This window comes from Emydura macquarii, unplaced genomic scaffold, assembly GCF_026122565.2.
Source record: "Emydura macquarii macquarii isolate MOO-44397 ecotype Brisbane River unplaced genomic scaffold, CSIRO-AGI_Emac_v2 contig_527, whole genome shotgun sequence".
NCBI classification, from domain to species: Eukaryota; Metazoa; Chordata; order Testudines; family Chelidae; genus Emydura; species Emydura macquarii.
The window spans coordinates 217,368-239,122 of NW_027130664.1; the positions used below are offsets into that span (position 1 = coordinate 217,368).

General features: G+C 41.2%; 1 protein-coding gene across 4 annotated transcripts in view; it reads left to right on the plus strand.

The window, feature by feature from the left end:
• ASH1L (ASH1 like histone lysine methyltransferase) overlaps positions 1-21,755 on the plus strand; it is a 151,513-nt gene that overhangs the window by 44,983 nt on the left and 84,775 nt on the right. For 3 of the 4 annotated variants that reach the window (XM_067539158.1, XM_067539161.1, XM_067539159.1), the window contains exon 3: positions 7,015-11,683. The exons of the other annotated variant lie outside the window; for it this stretch is intronic. In XM_067539158.1, coding sequence (XP_067395259.1) covers positions 7,015-11,683 — 4,669 coding nt within the window. The remainder of the gene's footprint in view (positions 1-7,014; positions 11,684-21,755) is intronic. 4 annotated transcript variants of the gene reach the window in all.

The window sequence follows — 21,755 nt, forward strand, 5'->3', positions numbered from 1 at the left end:
CTGTGGTGGAGGCCATCCAAACTATACATCTGCTTCTCACTACAGAAGGTTGACCAGTGATCCATAAAACCAAAACCCTACACCACTTACTGAGGCAGAAGTTCACTTCTAGTATCTTCCATCTATCTTTCTCTTTTTGTTTTTGTGTTTGTAAAGCATCTATCACAGAGGCCTCCTAGGCACTACAATAATACAAAAATAATTAATAGGGCAGTGCCACTTACTCAACCTTTTTTATTAGTTATTTAGTGACTCCGTCATTGCACTTACTTAAGGCTTTAGAAAGATAGGGCAGGAGAGAGAAGAGAGAGTACCCAAAACAAAAGAATGTTTCAAAAACCAGTTGTGGTTGCTAACTGAGAACAATGTTACATCATTTACAAAACTCCAGCATTTAATGGTAGAGAGCAGGTAAGTATATCCTAAATCTTACATTCATCACTTAAGAATAATATGTATGTTTATCAAGTATAATTAATTTTTCATTGCTTGCTATAGTTTAGTATTAGGTAAATCATACATGCTTATTGGGCAGCCTCAATGTGGACATCTCAGTATGATTTACAGTAAATCAAATAAAAAGTAAGAACATATAAACAAACATCAGTACCTGAGCAAGACATCCAAGATGAGGTTTTCTCTATGAATGTCTTCTGTTAGCTTTCTTTCATAAAGACCCTTCGTATTATACCTGGGTATTTTACGTTAGTTAAATCAACAGGAAAATAAGAATAAGAAAATACTTTCTTGATTTATAAAGCGCTATTTGCATCCATAAGAAACAGTGCAAACTTTTCAACCACAATACACAACAAAAAGTAGTGAAATGCTAAATCAGGTGCATGTGGCCAGCTTAGAACTGCAGAAAGAAAAAAGAAAGCAATAGTCTGGATATGTATGTGTAGGGCTATGGATGAATCTGGCTATTAAACCTTTAAAATGCTGTACTCTTTGAAAGCATATCCTGCTATATTGTGCTTGGTCAACTCAAGAAGTGAACTTTGGATTACTCCTTTTCCATTTAAGGGAGCATATGCTTCCATGCTATCAGTTATTGTGGGGAATAAGAGTGACACCTTGTTTAGCCTCCAAGGTTGTAGGACAGGTCATGGCTGCCTCCACAGCTGTCTGTTTTGTGTATGCAAAGAAAAAAAGCTCTTCTGAAATGTGAAGCCCCAGTACAATTTATATAAGATTGCAGCTGCCATGGAAAAACTGGGCTCAGTGCCAAACTGTTCTCCATATTACAAAATCCTTCTAGCACTAGTAGCTTCCAAAGCAAACAACTGAGTAGGACCTGGAGGCATCAACCCTCTGAAACAACAGGGCCTGGAGGGATCTGACCTGACAGGTTTTTTCTTTAGAACACATCACTGCATTGTGGAAGACTGGGTGTTTGATTTCTGGAGTCACTCCCCGGGCCAGCAAGGCAGTGAGCATTATAGAAAGTGACATTCAGCTACTAGGGCCTAATCTATGCAGAGAAGTTTAGACCATTTTCCCACTCTTGGTCTAACACGGGTACTCGGGACCCAAGCATAATTTTTTCATGGTAATGGGGGTTGCAGCCTGGGCTGGGACCCCCAGGGCCTCTGGGCCCCGGTAAAGTGTACCCTTCCCCCCACCCCATGTGGGGGCCCTGCGGCTACTAGCAAGGATCTAAACTGTAACATTGGTTGCCACAGACATATACTGCCATGTTATCTGACCTACTCTGAGCAACATTAGATGACATGGTTATTTGTCTGTACTAGCATTCATGCCATTGTTAGCACTATTGGAGTTGCACTGATTCTGGATTAATAGTGGAAGACTTACCTAAATTATCAATGTAGACACAGCCTGGGGGGACAGTTTTAAGATAGGTCTGTAATCAAGAGGTGGGAAGAAGTGGTAAATGAGTCTGGTTTCTTTTATATTTAGTATTGAGGGGCAGTAAAGAGGTTAAAGTCTGCAACATTTCAGGAAGATCAGACACTCTAATTGGATCCTCAAAGATTATCTATATATTTTAAGGTGATAATAAAGACCAAAGCCTTTGGTGGGAGGAAGTATTGGAAAATAATAAAATACCCAGTGCTCCAGTTATTATCAGCTGTATGCATCAGCAGCTTGCTAACAATCCCCCCTTTTAAAATGAGGGAACTGTAGCTAATGGGAAGGAGGCTGGAACGTCCAGTCCAGAAGCAGCTAGGGTTAAAAACATCCTAGTCACTGATGCAACCAGATCTTGGACTCAGGACACTTTTTCACATTTGCTATATTATCACTGGTGTCTAGTCCAACTTTACATCATCCCTCTCCCATCAGTGTGACCCTTCAGCTGCCTATCCTCACTATCTCTATCAATTGTATTTTCTGATTAATCTTCGTTTCCTCCTTTTCCATTTCCACCTCCCTCTCACTCTACTTCCTTTTAGGCCTGCCCATCTCTTAATCCTGCAACAACAACTTCTTCCCACCCTCACACTTAGGCCCAAGTGCTCACACACAAACTGCTAATTTTTGTAATATAAATTGAACAGTTTAAAACATATCTTCAAAGAAGACAACTTAAATTCATTACAGTGGTTGCGATACACCCTAAGCAATCATACAGTTTTGCTGTTGCAACCCTTGTCCTCCTCTCACCTTTCTCATGCCATTGTTCTTCATTTTTAGTCTGATTATAAACACTTCAGAGCAGGACCCATGTGTTTTTATATGTTAGGTAAACAATTTACCACACTTTGGGTGCTGTGAAACAAGTAAGGAGAATTAGGAGAGGCTAAAACAATCATAAAAATAGATAATTGTTCAAACCTTATTAATGGGATGTGTTTATAAATGGATGGAGGACTCCCTTTGATGTTGAAAGATCCATGTAGTCAAAAGCCTTATTACTTCAGTGGTATTCCCAGGTTCATCTAGAAACATTTTAGGAATCACTTATTTGTTTAAATGATCAGAATATTTAATTTTTTTAAATCCTAGCTTTATTTGAACACTAGATACTCTTGCTGCAATAAAAGAGCTTTAGGCATTAAAAATATTTTGATTGGCTGAGCTCTTAAGTAATTTATAATGGGGAAAGGTGGTGAAATACTCTTTGCAGTTCAGTTGACGGTTTACATGGTCAGCAAGTTAATCAGTTAGTTTATTTAGATAAATCACGTGATGTCACCTGCCCTCAATTATTTAACATTCTAGAGAATGTGGTAAACAAAGAGCTGTTATATTGATCCAGGTTATAAATGTTGCCTTTCATAATATATTTAACTACAGTAGCAGCCTATTGATATAGAATTCTCCTAGGGAGACAAAATATCCTCACTATCAAGATGTCCCTATTAACTGGATTTGTTTTGTTTTATATCCAGTGAACAAAACGAAATTGGTTTCTAGAAAGTGTTTGTTAAACCAGATATTTTTTGTTAACTTACCTGTGATTAAGTGATTTTTTTTTTTAGTGTAAAATTCAAAATACATGGCTTCCAAATTAGGACAGGGGCTTGGTTTCTGAAGTTGCAGACAAAAATACAGAGTTCTACTAGCCTCTTGTCTTTAATTCAGCAGCAGTTTCAGTTTATTCCCCCCCCCCCCCCCCATGACATTCTTGACAATTATTTTTATGGGCTTGAAATATGCACTCACCCACAATGAGGGAAGAAGCCTTTCATGGTGAGTGCCATCAATTTCTGCAGAATCTATGCTCGTTTAAAAACAAAGTTTCAAGATCCTGATTCCCCTCCCATCCAAGACTAGTTTGATCTGCATCTTTCCCCAAGTTTATATTGTAGGCAGTCAAAACCTGTACACATGCTTTAGGGACTTGGTCCAAGTTAGTATATGACTTGGAGAGGACAGTCCGAGTTCTTATAGTTTGGAACAACTTTTCAAATGTGAGCTGAGGATAATGTAAATGCAGTGCTTCTTTTCCTAAATCTGCCACCGGAAACATCAAATGTCTACTGCTGCTCAGAGCTTTCCAAACTACAACAAAATTATCTGCACTGCTGCTGTTCAGATCCTTTTTGGAAAATATTCCAATTTTGTAAAACTGACAAGAATCAAATCAATTTTACTCCACTGCTACTTGGGAAAGCTCTGAGCTGAGCAGCAGCAGAGGCTGGCACTGGAGCTATTCACTGAGGAGCAGGACCTACAGGAGGGAGTTGGGAGAAGAGTAGAGAAGCTGAGACCCCCCTTTGAAGAAAACAAGAAGCCCTGCATTTGATGGAGGGACACATGCACACATAGAAAGAGAGTGAGAATGTGCCCCTTCTCCCTTCCGACAGTCAGAAGGTTTGGGATAGGGAGGCTTTCCAATTTATCACACCTGCTACTCAAAGACTTTTACAAAATATGGAGCAACCTGAGCCTTGTCCAGGGATAATATCTTGGTAAGATTTCTAGTATATTCCCCTATCCCAGCAGCTCAGGAAGGCATAGGGATTGTGTCTCATTTTGGTTTTGACTATGGGCAGTGAGGTCTCAGATATTTCACTGTCTAGTAAAACTTCCAAGCCCTATGTATGGGGGCATAGGTGGGTGTAAGAGGAGAGAGAATGATGGGATACATTAGAAAAGAGAAGTACAGCATGTAAAGAGATATTGTAGAAGATAGGAGAAACATAAAATACCAAGTAGGAGTGAGAGTACACAATGTAACAAAAAGGAAAGAAAGAAAGCGATAGCAGGAATGGAAAGAGAGGTGGGGGGGGGAAAGGAAACAGACTGGCTGAAAATTTCTAACATAGAAGCTAGAAATTAAGCTCCCAAGAGTCAGCAGACCAGGCTGTAGGTAGTCATGCCTAGTGGTTGGAGTCAGAGTATTAGAGAGAAAGGGCAAGACAGTTGAAGTCTGGAATCAGATCAATGGTCAGGTCTGAAGTCCAAGTCCAAATACCAGAGCCTGGCGGAGTCAGAGCCGAGGGACAGAGCTGGATTACTAGGAGCAGGACTGGTTCTGAGGCAGGATCAAGGCTGGTACAGGATGGGGACAAGACTGGGTCCAGGACAGGGTCTGGGCTGGAGCTCCAAAGGAGCAGAGGCAGAGTCCCATGGGCTTGTGCATTGAGCAGCCAGCGAGGAGGTGCTACTGCTCCTAGGTTTAAGAACTGCCCTGCTGGTGTTCTCAGCCAATGAGGCAGGGTGGTCCATCAGACAGTCTGACTGGCTCATTAGGGTGTCAGGAGTACTGAGCAGATGCAGCTCAGGGCCTTACTCCTGACACCAAAGTCCATATATAGGTACCTTAATTGTGGGATTTTCAAAAGTGCTTACATGAACTAGGAGCACAAATCCCACTGACTTCACATAAACATAGTAGCCTAAATTTAGGCTTTTATTTAAAAAAAAAAAAAAAAAAAAGTTTTGACTGCTGAAGACCAAATAAAATGGTGGATGAAGCCAAGAAGGGAAAGAAGATCTATCAAAAGCACAAATGACTGGAGTACATAAGACTGGTCAAAAAAGAATATTGCTATATATTACTCAATTAACATCACCGGAATATCTCAACAAAAATTTTTTGCAGTATTTGAGCAGCTCTATTGCTTGTCACCTCCTATTCATCAAATAATATTCAATCAATTGTGGTGACATTTGAATATATTCAACAAATATTTTTTCTGCTATTTGGCCAGCTCTAATTAGTTTTGTAAAATTTGTTAAATATGAAATTGATTGACAAATACAGTAAGAATAAACAGAACACAATTTTTGTATTTTAAATTTCAGGGAGGGTAGTGCTGGGTGGGTAAGGCAGCACCAATATTTTTGACCCTGCTTTAAAGGTTTAATCCTCTGGCCAGTATGTGTGAGGTGAATTTCTTCAAGCTTTGTATTTTCTACTTCATTACCTGATAATTATAAGGAATTATCAGGTAATCAGAAAAAGGTTAATTTATTGGAATTTCCCCAAAAGAGTTTAGTGATGTAATGGATTATTGCATTACTGTAGCTTTTCACCTCTAGAGAATAGATTTCAAATTTGATTTGAGCCACAGCTGAAAATAATTTTGGTTGTCTCTATTCCACACTTTTCCACTGCACAAAACCACCATGCAGTTCAGTCTATTTTAGCACAGTTAGCAGTCTACTATGGTGAAAACCCATGATTATAATAGTAGGAAGTGTTGTGGGACAAGATTGAAGGATATTGTTGGAGCTGTGTATGGATAAGTTTACAACACTGCTTGCCTACTCTAAGAATATTGTACATTATCTCGTGGATTGAGGCCTTCCTTGGTGCTACCATAATACAAATAATAATAACTCAGGGAGGTGGTATTATTTATTCACTTTCATGAACACTAACTATACAAGTAACAGGCCCAGCAGCAGCAATTCTGGGCCCCAGGGCAGAACAGTCCCATCCCGCCTCTTCCTCCCACAGTCCACCCCCACTCCTCCCCAGGCCGTCACCCTCACCACCATATCCCTCCCTCCCTCTGCTCGGTCCCCCTCCTCTCTTCCACACTCTTCCTTTCCCCAGGCAGAGAGCAGGTGGGGGGGGGGGGGAACGAAGAGGAGGGACACAAGTGGTGAGTGATGGTGGGGAGGCCTGGAGTGGGGGGCAAGGAGCGACACAGCAAGCAGTGGGCTGGGGCCAGGCGGGATCTGGGATGGAGTGTGGGTAGGGCCATGGACAGAAGAGGCCTGGGCCCTTTTAAATTGCCAAGCCCCAGGGCAATTGCTGTCATTGCCCCCTCCTCTTCCCTCCCTCCATCAGCAGGCCTGACCAGTAACATTTAAAAAAAAAAAATTCCAGTCAGTAGAACAGATTAAATTACTTGTACGGGGTGGTGTGAAGGTGGATGGGTGATTGTTTTATAAAAGCCTGTACATGACCACTGAAATGTATTCTTTTAAAAATGATAGAATCTACTGAGATGCAACATCTCATTCAAAAGGATGCATTATCAAATAGCAATAATTAATTACATCAACACTACAGGGTAGTATGATTAGAGAAAAGTAACTTCTGTTTTTACTCGGTTCCTAAAGTATTTTTCTTATTTAAACTTTTAGGACCCTTCAAAGTTGTACAAGAAAGCTGGAGAAGTTGCAACAGTTGAATTCCGTGCTGAAGACATGCAAGGAGAAACAAAGCTTTCTCCACTACCCACTGAAATGACAGATTATGGAAAGTCATGTCCTCCTGTTGTTGGTAGCCGTGATCCTGACTTGAAGGATAGATCACAAATTAATGGAGCAACAACTGTAACAGAAAAATTGGCTCAACTTATTGCAATTTGCCCCCCCTCAAAGTCTTCCAAAACAAAGCAGAAGAAGCCAGGAACTGGAACTGCATCTGGGTTGGTTAAAAACTCTGGGAAGAAGCTGGCAGGAACTGGAACTGCACCTGGATTGATTAACAAGGATTTAGAAAAGAAATTGCCAGGAACTAACATTGCTGCTGGATTGGTTAACAAGGACTCAGGGAAGAAGCCACTGGGGACTGGCATTGCAGCCATATTGGTTAACAAAGACTCTGGGAAGAAGCCACCAGGGATTGGCTCTTTAGCTGGCTTGATTAACAAGGACTCTGGAAAGAAGCTACCAGGGATTGGCACTCCAACTGGATTAGTTAAAGACTCTGGGAAGAAGCAGCCAATCACTAGCTGTGTGGCTGGTTTAGTTAATAAGGACTCTGGGAAGAAACCGCCAGGGATTGGCACCCCAGCAGGATTAGTTAACAAGGAGTTGGGGAAGAAGTCACTAGGGATTGGCACCCCGGTGGGATTGGTAGGCAAGGAGTTGGGGAATAAACTGCCGGGGATTGGCACCCCAGTGGGATTGATAAACAAGGAATCTGGGAAGAAGTTGCTAAGGATTAGCACCCCAGCAGGGTTGATTAACAAAGACTCTGGGAAGAAGCTGCTAGGGATTGGCACCCCAGCGGCATTGGTTAACAAAGAGTCTGGGAAGAAACTGCAAGGGATTGGTACTGCAGCAGGATTGATTAACAAGGATTCTGGAATTCTGAAAGCTGACTCTCTCAGTTCTGCCTCAGAGCCCTTCAAGCTTTCTTGCAGTACAAACTTCAATAACCTTGGAAGCCATGAGACTACAGAATTATTGAAAGACAATACCAACAGTAGAACTATTGAGAAACATATAAGACAGAATAAAGATAATATCTTGGAAAAGATTTCAGTTCGAAAAGAGGTTGGTGGTATAGACAAAGAAATATTTAATGAAGGAACCTGTATTCAGCAGGACAGTTTCTCAGCCAGTGAAAAGGGGACTTATGAAACATCTAAGCATGAAAAGCAGCCTCCAGTGTATTGCACTTCACCAGACTTCAGGACAGGAGGAGCTTCAGATGTATCTACAGCAAAGTCCCCATTTAGTGCTGTAGGAGAGGGAAACCTCCCATCACCCTCACCCACAGTGTCTGTTACTAACTTAAACAGGAGCCCCACAGCAATCTCCTCTCACTTAGCTTCAAATCCATCACATATAAGTACCACAGCAGATCTCTTAGAAGGAATTTCTGAGCAGATTGGGAAGACCCAGTTTTCTTCAGACAGTACACTTCTGCATCTGAACAGATCATTGAATCATAGTCTGAGCACTGATTTTAAAGGTGTGAATAAAGAATTAAATGATTCAAAAGCCACACACACACATACCACAAGAACTTGTCCCTCCATAGGGAAAATCCCCAGTTTGGCAACTGAATCAAATGTTCATGCTACTGTCACGTCTTCAGTGGTTAGCTTCACAAGTCTGTTTAATACCAAACAGTTTATAAAGATTGGTGCAATAACTGCATCAGGGAAACCTTGCCAAGGAGCTGAAAATTTGAGTGCTAGTCAGTCAAAATCTTTAAAGAAAAGAAAAGGAAGGAAACCACGATGGACTAAAGTGGTGTCTCGAAACATATGTCGGCCTCCAAAGGGTCTAGAATTAGAAAGGTCAGAGCTTTTTAAAAACATTTCATGCAGTGCACTGTCAAACAGTAATCTGGAGCAGGTCAAGTTCTTGAAAAATATAGGGTCAACTTCATTTGTAGAGCATGAATTTGTCAAACATCAGTTGCCAAAACTAAGCAAGTCTAGTAGTGGACAGTCTCTTGCACTGTTAACTGAAGCTGACAAACAGACTCAAAAGTTCTGTAGTACTCACAAACAGCCCTCCAGTGTGTGTGTGTCAGGTGACATCTTACCAGAAATTTATAAGCCCAAAAGAGGAAGGCCTAAATCAAAGGAGATGCCCCAGCTGGAAGGTCCCCCAAAGAGAACCCTAAAGATTCCAGCATCAAAAGTCTTCTCAGTGCAGTCAAAGGAAGAGCGAGAGCCTCCTGTTCTGCAGCCAGAGATAGAAATTCCCTCCCTAAAACAAAGCTTAACAGGACAGACTTTTCCTAAGAAGAGAGGGCGACCTAAAAGGCAGATCAGATCAGCTGTTAAAATGAAACCACCTGTTCTGTCTGTGGCACCTTTTGTTGCTACAGATAATTCAAACAAAATGGAATCTGAAAGTGATCAGCAATGTAGTGGGGATTTTTTTGAGAGGAAGGACCAGTTCAGGAGTTCAGAGGAAGCTCAGAAAACTAGTATGTGCAGCATGAGAGACCTTGAGGTAGAATCGGACAGAAAAGTTATCAAAAGAAATAATGGGCAATTAATGAAAACAATTATCCGAAAAATAAACAAAATGAAAACTTTGAAACGAAAAAAGCTTTTGAATCAGATCCTCTCTAGCACAGTGGAACCAAATAACAAAGGGAAAGTGCAATCAAAACTCCACACTACAGTGTCAACCCTTGCTGCCACATTTGGTTCAAAATTAGGCCAGCAGATAAATGTCAGCAAGAAAGGAACCATTTACATAGGAAAGAGGAGAGGTAGGAAACCTAAAGCTATCTTAAATGGTATTTTAACTAGTAATTCTGCCAGTTTAACTGTTCTTGAGAATACTACCCAGCAAACAGCTGGGACAATGCTAGGACAAGTACTTCCTCCTTTACTGCCTTCTGCAGCTAATAATTCAGAGGTTCTTCCATCTCCAGTGTGCTCTCAGTCTTCTGCAGCAAGTGGAGGGCAGAGCCCTGTCAGCAGTGATGCAGGATTTGTTGAACCCAGTTCAGTGCCATATTTACATATACACTCCAGACAGGGAAGTGTAGTTCAGACTCTTGCAATGAAAAAGGCCTCCAAGGGAAGGAGGAGATTATCTCCTCCTACTTTATTGCCAAACTCTCCTTCTCACTTAAGTGAACTGACATCACTGAAGGAAGCCACTCCTTCACCAATTAGTGAGTCTCACAGTGAGGAGACCGTTCCCAGCGACAGTGGAATAGGAACAGATAATAACAGTACTTCAGACCGAGCAGAAAAGTTCTGTGGGCAGAAGAAGAAAAGACATTCATTTGAGCATGTTTCCCTCATTTCCCCTGAAACCTCAACAGTTTTAAGCAGCCTAAAAGAAAAACATAAACATAAATGTAAGCGCAGGGGTCATGATTACCTCAGCTACGATAAAATGAAAAGACAGAAGCGAAAAAGGAAAAAGAAATATCCTCAGCTCCGAGGTAGGCAAGACCCTGATTTCCTTGCTGAGTTAGAGGAACTAATAAATCGTTTGAGTGAAATTAGAATAACCCACAGAAGTCATCATTTTATACCCCGAGACCTACTGCCTACTATTTTTAGGATAAACTTCAATAGCTTTTATACTCATCCAACATTTCCTTTAGATCCTTTGCACTACATTCGAAAACCTGATTTAAAGAAGAAAAGAGGCAGACCCCCCAAGATGCGAGAGGCTATGGCAGAAATGCCCTTCATGCATAGTCTTAGTTTTCCTCTTTCAAGTACTGGATTCTATCCCTCTTATGGCATGCCTTATTCTCCTTCTCCCCTTGCAGCTACTCCAATAGGATTAGGTTATTATGGAAGATACCCTCCAACTCTTTATCCTCCACCACCTTCTCCTTCTTTTACTACCCCACTGCCACCACCTTCTTACATGCATACAGGCCATTTGCTTCTTAATCCTGCCAAATACCACAAGAAGAAGCATAAGCTTCTACGTCAGGAGGCCTTCCTCACAACTAGCAGGACTCCACTCCTCTCTATGAGCACCTACCCCAGTGTTCCACCTGAAATGGCTTATGGCTGGATGCTTGAACATAAACACAGACATCGTCATAAACATAGAGAACATCGTTCTTCAGAGCAACCTCAGGTTTCCATGGAGACTATAACAGCCAACAGCTCTTCCAGAACGGTCCTGGAATCCTTGAAGCGCTACAGATTTGGGAAGGAGGCTGTTGGTGAGAGATATAAACACAAAGAGAAACACAGATGTCATATGTCTTGTCCACACCTTTCACCTTCAAAGAATTTGCTAAGTAGAGAGGAACAGTGGGTCAGGAGAGAACCTTCGGAGTCTAATTCATTAGCACTGGGATTACAGACACCATTACAGATAGACTGTTCTGAAAACTCTCCAGGTCTGTCCTTGGGAGGATTTACCCCTAGCTCTGAGCCAGCTAGCAGCGATGAACACACAAATCTTTTCACAAGTGCAATAGGCAGCTGCAGAGTCACTAACTCTACCAGCACTAGTGGACGTAAAAAATTAAGTGACAGCCCTGGACTCTTCAGTGCACAGGATGCTTCACTCAGCCGACCTCTCAGAAAGGAACCATTGCCTTCTATTGAAAAGGCACTACAGCCACTGTCAGGTAGGAGAGCTCTTTATAGTAAATCCCTTCTCATTGGTGGTATTACTAAATTATTGCATTCCATAGCTAATAAGATAATTTTTAAAAGGTTTGGTGTCAAACGTTACATTGGTTTATAAAAATTTTCCTATATTAGGAAACTACCAGTATAATGGAGTTCTGAAATGCAGTTTTTCACTTGGAGCATCTCCACTATATCGGAATACTGTCCGATACAGTACTGGATACAGTGTACTGTACTGTCTTATACATAGAGATATCAAGATTACCTAAGTGGAACTTCACACAGTCCTTTGTATTGTTACAGCCCAACAATAATAATCATTATGATTAGGATGTACTTTAATTATAAGCTCCTATTTTATTAGTATTTTTGACTTTCTGGGAAAATTGTTCTTTGGGTTGAAATTTCTCATGCTTGATTCCAGCCTAAAAGTGAAGTGGATTTTGGGTTTTTTTCTGGTTTTTTGTTTGTTTAATTTGGTAAAATTTGATTTGACTGGTTTTGAGCTAACTAGTAGTACACTTTTTTGCCCTCATGCTTTAAGAAAATGTTCAGATTTTTCTTTACTCTTAGCTAACTCAGTTCAAATTTAAAGTATGGTAATAGTCATAGAAGTAATTACATAAAATTGTTACTTATTTGTACAACAGATCCTGTACCCTTTTGTGTCCATAAATCCTATATGCTTGCTTAACCAAATAAAAAATTTCATTTTTACTTTACTCCCCTTAGCACTATAGATACAATGCAGTTATGGGAGAGTCAGTTGGATTCTTTAATAATCTATGCATTAACAGAATTAACTAAATTCCAGCTGCAGAATCTTTATTACTGGTGATTAAGCAGTTGATGTGCATGACTGCTGCTTATCATAATAATCTCACGGTTACTTTGTGCACCCCCATCTGTTTTTTGGAATCCACCTGTTGTCTCTCATATTATAGTTAGATTGTAAACTCTTTGGGGCAGGGACTATCCTTTTGTTATATGTTTGCAGTGCTTACTACAATGCAGCTTTGATTCCTGACTAGGGCCTCCAGATGCTACTACAAAAATAATAAAAGTGGTAATAATGGTGGTGATGCATGAACCAGGAAGAACACATCCTAATATTCATATTCCAGGCGGGTTCTCATAACTCGTAGTTAGATAACTTATCTTTGCTCAAGTTATAAGTAAAAAGTTGAAGTGAAACCTAACATAAGACGATAAACATAGAATCCCATGATGACGTTTTTACTGAATTACTGTTCAGAGTATACTTACATTCTACAATTTCATACCTGTTTACTGTGTTGTAGCTGTGTTGGTCCCAGGATATGAAACACACATGGTAGGTAAGGTAATATCTTTTATTGGACCAATTTTTGTTGATGGAAGATGGCAAGCTTTCAAACTACACAGAGTTCTTCAGGTTTGGGGAAAGAAATCAGAATATCTGTGCTAAATACGAATTGAGATAGGTAGGTAAGCGTCAATTGTAACACGTTCTGGAGGTCACTTGAAATGGGAAGTGGGCAATAATAGCTAGATTGTTATGCAAAAGAGATTTGAAGTGGGCCATTACAGGCTAGCAAGCTGGTGTGTGTTACAGATCATTGTAATGAATCATGAAACCAGTGTCGGGGTTAAATCCATGATTTTTAGTGTCCAGCAGTATTATGAACTTAAGTACCCAGGCTAGCTTTTGAAGATGTTGTTTAGGCTTCCTTTGAGGATGAGTATTGCAAAAACAGCTGTGGAGTGATCATTTTGTGAAAAGTGTTTGCCTATGGGTGATTTTCTGTCTTATTATCTGTCCCTTTCCTAATGGTTTCTAACATTATTAACCTTTTTGACTGCACTGCACTGCACATTGAGCAGATGTTTTCAGAGAACTATCCACAATGATTCACAAATCTTTCTTGAGTGGTAACCGCTAATTTAGACCCCATCATTTTGTATGTATAGTTAGGATTATTTTTTCCACTGTCCATTACTTTGCATTTATTAACACTGAATTTCTTCTGCCATTGCCCAGTCATCCAGTTTTGTGAGATTTTTTTGGAACTCTTCCTAGTCAACCTTAGATTTAATTATTCTGAGTAATTTAGTATTGTCTACAAACTGCCACCTCACTGTTTACTCCCTTTTTCCAGATTATTTATGAATATGTTGAAAAGCATAGGTCTCAGTACAGAGTTTTGGAGGACCTCGCTATTTACCTCTCTCAACTATGGAAAACTGACCATTTCTTCTTACCCTTTGTTTCCTATCTTTTAACCAGTTACTGATTCATGAGAGGGCCTTTCCTCTCACCTTATAACTGCCTAATTTGGATCAGAGCCTTTGGTGTGGGGCCTTGTCACAGACTTTCTGAAAGTCCAGGTACACTCTGTCGAATGGCTCACCCTTGACCACATGTTCGTTTGACCACCTCAAATAATTTTAATAGGTTGGTACGGTGATTGACAATGTAAATGCACCCATGTAAAAAGATAGGCTGTACCACATTTGATGGTAAAGCAGTGGTCTGTATGTATGTTTGTTTGTTGACCACATACGTGTCTGTAAATTTAATTTGTAAAGAAGACAGCCTCAAGCTAAGCTCATTATCTGTAATCTCTGGAGAAAACCTAGAAACACAAAAACAATATATGTCTTCTGGTGCTGGGGTAGAAAGCAGAGAGAGTTATATTAGCTAGAGCAGCCTTTCAAGTTTTCTAACAAGAAGTTATATTCGGACAGACATTCTTTTGAACCTGCCTGTAAACATCGCAAGCTGCCACAAGTTCCAGTGTGTTCTGTCTCTAAGGTAAAAATGGAAAAGTTATTAAACAAAGGATCCATTTGATTGGTCTCTCCGGAATCCAGGATCTATTTAAAGCTACAACTGAGAAAACCATCACTAACCAGCTGTCTGAAAATGAAATGAACATCACAGCTTTAGATGTAACCGCAAAGGCCATTATTAACAGTGTAAGTAATTGGGCCCTTGCAACACAATTATGAACTGATGAGAAAGAGATTCCCTCTTGAAGAAATCCTGGAGAATGCAGTTAGGGCCAAGTGACATATAGTCAGCCTGCAATGCTACATATGGGCAGAGTGTGGCAAATTAGACTTCTCACGTACTTCAGTAATAGAAAGTTGGCTTGCGTATGAGAGAGGCATCAATAGGTATAGCGTTTAAAGAAATATAGTAGTGATTAATTATAACTTAGATAAATATTTACAAACCAAGTATATCTAGAACACATGATGTGATAGTGTGACATGAAGGTTTTTTAAATTGTTAATGGGACTGTTTCTTTTGTCTCTCCTCCTGTAAAGGACAGTTGCCTTAGTTATGAGTAAAATGATATAGGTCTCCTCTGGAAGTGAAAAATTAAAACTATATTAGTTTTTTAAAACTTACTTTTTTAATGACCTGTGTAGCTTTTCTATACATACAACAGATTTTGAAGTTATGAATTTTTATCTTACCCTTTTTGGGGATATAAAAGTGCTGTGTCAGCCCGTGTCCCTCCCTCCCCCCACTGAAAAGCTGAGAATCTTCCCTTTCCAGTGATCTCAAGTTCTCATTTCTAGCTCTGCTGGGACAAAAATATTAGCTGTTTTACCTGTCACAACTTCAGGACTGAATATTGTCCACAATGGGACTTGGGATGGTGAAGGGGGATTTCCACATTTGGAAGGAAAAAAATAAGGCATTTGTTTGACAGGCTGAAGTTTTTTAAAATGTTGGTTGTTTGAAGCTGCTCAGTGGCTTGTAATGTTAGGATAAGGAAAGTTTCTATGTAGAGGTGTGCACTTTTGTACAATTTGAGAAAGAGAGAGAGTGCTCTTAAGGAGTCCTGCCTACTTGCACTTTTAATACATGGAAAAAGTAATATTTGATCCCTGTAATACATATGCATGGGGGGCAGAGTTGAGGATGTACAGACAACTTTAATCTTGTCGATTACTGTCTTTTGAATTTTGTGTTTTGCAATCTTAAAATTCTTTTAATTTAGTATTTTTGTATGGAATAATATACATAATTTGGATACCAAATGTAGGTATAAAAGTGCTTCCTTTTCTGCCTTCAGCAAGGAATAAAATTGTGGTAAATTTAAAAAAATGTAAAGGTAGCAAATAGAGTCTTAGGCTAGCAAAAGTCAAAGCTGATTCCATAGATTTCTCGTCACTGGTTCTTAGTCATGGAAAGTCATTTTTAAAGAAAGAGCAATAGAAATATGACTATTAGTGTTTCATGCCAGGTTTGTTTGTTTGTTTTTTAAATGCTCACTGGGTTGCTGTCTTGCAGAAATTAGATTAGGATTTAACTGTCCATCTCTGTTTAAAAAGTATATCTAAGTAAATTATATTAGTTGTTTGAAGCATGTGTTTGTGTTATGACCCAGTGATCCAATTTAATGCATGTAAAATGCAATTAGATACCCTGGTGATTGGTAGTGTATTCATATGTAATCATAATAATTGTAAAATTCCTATCTCTATATTTCAGATTAAAAATATTTTAGTTAAAAAAGAACTAACCTTATGTCGCTCTTCTTGCTATTTATGAAGAAAGCTCCAAAATGCTAAGTCATCAAGGGGTTAAGTTAGAATATGAGGAGTAGAAAACTGATTGTGGTAGTTAGTGCAGTTCTGGGAATTTCCTGAGGAATTCCATTATGGTGAATGATCTGACTTGGGTTTTATGAGAAACAGCCTAATTAGAGGAAAAGCAGAGACATTTTAGGTTAAAACCTGCTGGTGCAGGCTCTGAATCACTCTCCCTCTTGTAGAGCATTTAATTGGTGAGTCAGATGAAATGTATCTTTTTCAGTAAGTGTATTTCCCACAATTGGAACCAGCTGGTTTTTTTGTGGAATTAGCTTTTAGCTCAGCATTCAGCTCATTCACAAGAAGCTTCTAGTGCTGCATGTCAACTGTGCAAGACAGCAAAGGCCTTAAGAACTGCATCTGGGAACAAGTTCCATGATCAGAGCTTTATGAAAATATCAATGTCAGTTTCATATTTGCTTTTACCTTTTTTACCATTACACTAGTGTGATTCTGAAACCCCAAGTGTTCATAAACAGCTCAGTTTTGCATATACTTTAGAGAGAATAAGGTGGAAGGAAGGGAAAATCTGTGGTACGGTAAAGGGAGTTCATTTTATTAAACCAGCTGTAAATCTTGTGCCATCATGGAGAGAAGATTGACTCAGAGCAGTTAAAATGACCAGTAGGAAGTGAGTGTAACAGCAGGGAATGCCTTCTAAAATTGTTGTAAATTGTCATTAGGGGCCAACCACAATATTGTATTTTAAACTGTCCACTCCACATGGAGTCCCTTCTATTGGAATAGTCTTTTCATCCATCATACAAGGTTTGTGTCCAGCATTTGAAGTCATTGACAAGTGGTTTCATCATTCTGGGATATCGTAAGTCTTATAGGATATCTAGTATCAGTGGCATCACAAATGCATGCATTCTGGGACAACTAGTAAACCAGGAAGTGTCAGGATTTGACAGAAGATAAAAAGTTTTCCAAAGGTAAGTTAAAGCTTTTTGTTATATGCTGCATTCTCTCTATGGTTAGCAGAAACAGTCAGTACATAAATCCATACTAACTCAGAAATCACCAGTTACCTGCAGTTCACCTTTAAATGGCTTGGACACTAAGGGTATGTCTATGCTGCAGTTAAACATCTGCGGCTGGCCTGTGTCAGCTGACTCTGGCTTGCGGGACTTGGGCCACTTGGCTATAAAATTGTAGTGTAGATGCTCAAGCTGGATCCCAAGCTCATGGACCCTTTGTGGTATGGTTACACTGCAGTGTAAACCTAGGGTTAGTAAAACTCGTTAGCAGACCTTGGGTTTGTTAGCCTAGGGTTTCAGCATCTATACTCATTTGTAACCTCGGGTTAGGAGTTGTTGAACCCTGGATCCCAACTGGGGACACAGTGTCTACACCGCATTCTGTGGGCCCAAGTCCATATCTCATATCCCAAACTTCCTAGCGCATTCCCAAAATATGGCCACTGTAGCCCCTATGTTGTAGTGTGGGAAACTTGACTGTCAAAATGACAAAGAAAGTTGATTGGTGGGATTGCAGGATACTTTTGGTGGACTCCCAGAGCACAAGTCAATTGGGGCTGCGTCTGTACTGGTAAGCAATAGGGTTTGAACCCTGAGTCCTGGCTTGACTCAGGTTTGGACCTCTGCCCCTGTGGGGTCTTGGTGCCCTGGATTAGCGTGATTTGTGAGTAGACAGAAGAGGGTTAGGCTTCAGCCTGACTTCAAACTGTAGGCTTACATTGCAGTGTAGACATGCCCTAATTATTTAAGGTCCCAATGTTCTCATTAGCTATTTGGTCCTTTCAGGATATGTCTACACTGCAGTTAGAAACCCACAGCTGGCCTGTGCCAGCTGACTCATGCTAAAGGGCCATTTAACTGCAGTGCAGATATTTGGGCTGGAGCTGAAGACCAGGCTCTAGGACCCTGCAAGGTAGGAGGGTTCCAGAGCTTGGGCTGCAGCCCAAGCCTGCACTGCAGTTAAACAGCCCCTTATCCTGAGCCCCACAAACCTGAGTCAGCTGGCATGAGGGTGTCTAACTGCAGTGTAAACAAACCCTTGGTGATACCTCTTATGCATCAGTTTCTAGAAGCTGGGAATGCATTACAGAAAAGTAATGTAAGTAAGCCAAATGATTGTGCTTTGGGCTAACTTCCAGCAAGAAGTACATAGTCTTCTAGTGTTCCTTGTAGAGACTCTCTGTAGTGTTACTCTGCATCATAGAAGAGCTAACAGCTCATCTGTTGTCTACCTGATGCCTCACTGAAACTTTAGGATCCAGAAGAATATCATCCTTAGAACCCTAGCCTGAGATATTGAGGGAAGTGTATTTATAATGAGGGCCCCCGTCTCTTGCACAGAAGCACCATCCTGTCCTTATTTTCCCATTTTGTTTTTGCCTCTCTAAAATAATGTTCTCTCTGTCTGTCCCAGTCTACCTCCCAATCTGATGACAGTTGGAACACAAACACGCCCCTCCCAATGGGCAGAGCTTCATACCCCGCCTGCTTGCACACACCTGCTGGCCTGTCTCTTGACAAAGCAAATTCAGGTCTTCTAGTCAGCTTCTTCCTGCTGCCAGTTTCTGCTTTTGACAGTTGTCGCCCTGCTGTTTGTGAGGAGTTTTTTGATCTGGCAGAAGAGCAAGGTGCCAGTAAGACCAGAGGATGCATGAATACAGGTCTAGCTGGGGATTCACAGTGGGCCTGAGACTGGGCCTATAATCTTCTCAAACACTTTCTCCCAATGTCCTCCCTAATTCCTTAAGAAATTGGGTTATCCACAAGTGACATCTAGCTGTGCATTTGACTTGTTAGTTTCCTAAACTGAATAGTCTGGTGACAGCTATTGTATTGCTCCTATATGTCTTTAAAAGTTCTGAATTTCTCTTTTCTGGATATTATTTTAAAGCATAATGATATTTAAAAAACTCCTTTTGTTAAAAATAAACCATTTCTTTCACAGTCTTTGTACTTTGTTAAACATGCTCTAATCTCTTTAAGACATCTTTATGATTAATGTGTTCCTGAAAGAAAAAAAAAGCTGGGTTCTCTGTATCCAAAAGTAGCTGAATAGACAGTGAAAGTAAAGGAGAATCTGCTTTTTCTCTCATGCCTAGTTGTGTTTGAGGCCTGTAAGCTATAGTCTGGTATATAAAATACACACATGTTCCATAAGCTGCTTTTTCCTTTGAGAGACTTCCATCCAAATGGAGATTATACCCACCTACTATTTAAAATAAGATGAGATCAAGTATATTCAGATCAGCATAGCCCTGCTTTTCAAACACCCATTGACAGCCTCTTTAATTGCAACTTCCTGTAACTCCAATAATATATATTATGAAAAAGCTTTTCCTTTACCTTGGTGGGTCCAGTGCTTCCTTCTAGAGGTAGGTCAGGAAACTGCTTCACCCCCTTAGTGTTCTTCCACCCTCTAGTTGGGGGGAGGGTAATACAGCCTCTCTAAGATGGCCGTTTCCTGCTGGGTCCCAGTCCTGTCTCTGGTTCTCAGAGGTCTTTGCCTCTTCGCTGAGGCTCTTGCCTCTCCAGTGAATGGTTGGTAGGAGTTGGGGGGGGGACGGACGACCAGTCCCACCCTCGACTCCGGGTCCCAACCCAGGGACCTTACAAGTAGCAGCCTCGTCTGTGGCTTCCCTGGGTTACTTCCCTGTGCCCCTTGACTTAATGTCTGGACCCTGCTTGGACAGGGGCCCTTCCTGGCCTCCTTGCCAGGGGAGGCTCTTGACCTCTGATAGCCCCACTGGGCGTGGTAGTGCTGTACCAAATGTCCAGTTCTAACTTCCCCTTCTGGCAGGGTCTTTTCCCTCAGGCCTCCAGGACTGGGAAAGGTCCTTTTGCCCTCTTCGGGCAGGGTTTTTCTCTCCCCCAGTCTTTGTACCTGCAGGGTTCTCGTCTGCCAGCGTTCTGTTCCTTCTCCTAAACCCTCCTGGTTTCTGTCAGCTTCTTGCTTGCTCACATTCTCTCTCTTTGGTAGCTAGTCTCACTCTCACAACTCTAGCTATACCTTTTCTCTGGGGCGAAGGCTTTTAACAAGTCCTGGGCGAGGCCTTGATTGGTTCCAGGTGTGTTAATTAACTTGGAGTAAACCCCTGCTCAGCTACCAGGGGAAAAGGGGCTTGCTGAGCCTGGGGCTGATATATTGGCTGTCTAGCACTCTCCAGTAGCTATCTAGTCTGACCCTGTCATAATATATATATATATATATATATATATATTTCCAGGTGTGATTTTACATTGCAGTATCCCTACTTCTTAGAGTTGGCTGTGCTTTCTGCTTTGTCTATTTATAGTCCATTGTTCAGGTGACAGAAAAATTAAGAAGGAATATTGTTGCTGGAAAAGGGTATAAAACAAGTGCTCATCCAGAGTGCAGGAGGTTCAGGATGCTTTTAGCATTTGTCTGAGACGGTTGTGAGCAAGTTGAGCATTTGGAAAGGAACGCTGGGCAGCTGGGGATGCAAGGGACCACTCTTTGCCATTTATTGAGGGTGAGTAGTCTGAGTGAAGGATTGTTCTGCATTCCCAGACACCAGCATATAATAGATGGGTCTGTCTTCCTGAATCTCCAGATCAGCCTGCAGAATCTGGGGAGAATTATGAAGACTTTTGGTGCCCTCTTCTGGACTCTTTATACTAATATGTCCCAGAAAAGATACCACGTGCCCTAAATGCAGGACCTCATCCCCGACGCTCCCACCGTAGTTTAACCCATCTGTTACCCGTGCCCATATTTGGAACACTCCAGTAGAGAAACGCTCTGATCCTTCCTTATGGGATTCAAACTCCTTGTGACAGGAGCGCTGGTAAAAGAACAGGCTGTGCGTCACTTGCTAGATTCAGGCTCTGTGGGAAAATAGTTTGACAGCCCATGCTAGCCAGGACTCAGGTAAAAGGATGGTGAGATAGCAGGGTCAGTTACTCCTCAGTATTATTTGGGTTTGGGAAATTCAGAGTGCCACAAAGGCTCCAGCATGGGGAACCCTCTGAAAGTATAACATTGTTTAACTACAGACCCAGGTCACTCAAGGTCAGCCATGCAAAGCATGTGGTTTACAAAAGTAGGGTACCCTCTAGAACAGTGTTTCTCAAACTGGGGGTTCTGACCCAAAAAAAGAGTCACAAGACTATGGTGGGGAGATTGAGAGCACTGTCTGCTGGCCAGGCGCCCAGCTCTGAAGGCAGCACCACCACCAGCAGCGCAGAAGTAAGGGTGGCATGGGCGGGAGCTTGTCACTTCTTGGAGAGGGATCTTCACAGCCTGCAATATTTTCAGACGGGGTCCCAGCAAAACAAGTTTTAGAATCCCTGCTCTAAAATAAGGAATATAATGGCTGTCAGCAATCACTGTTACAAACAGCCTGGCAGCCTAGACAACACTCCAAATTTCTCTGGTGAGCATTCTCCACCAGAGTACTGAACATAAGAATGGCCATACTGGGTCAGACCAATGGTCCATCTAGCCCAGTGTCCTGTCTTCTGACTGGCGAGTGTCAGA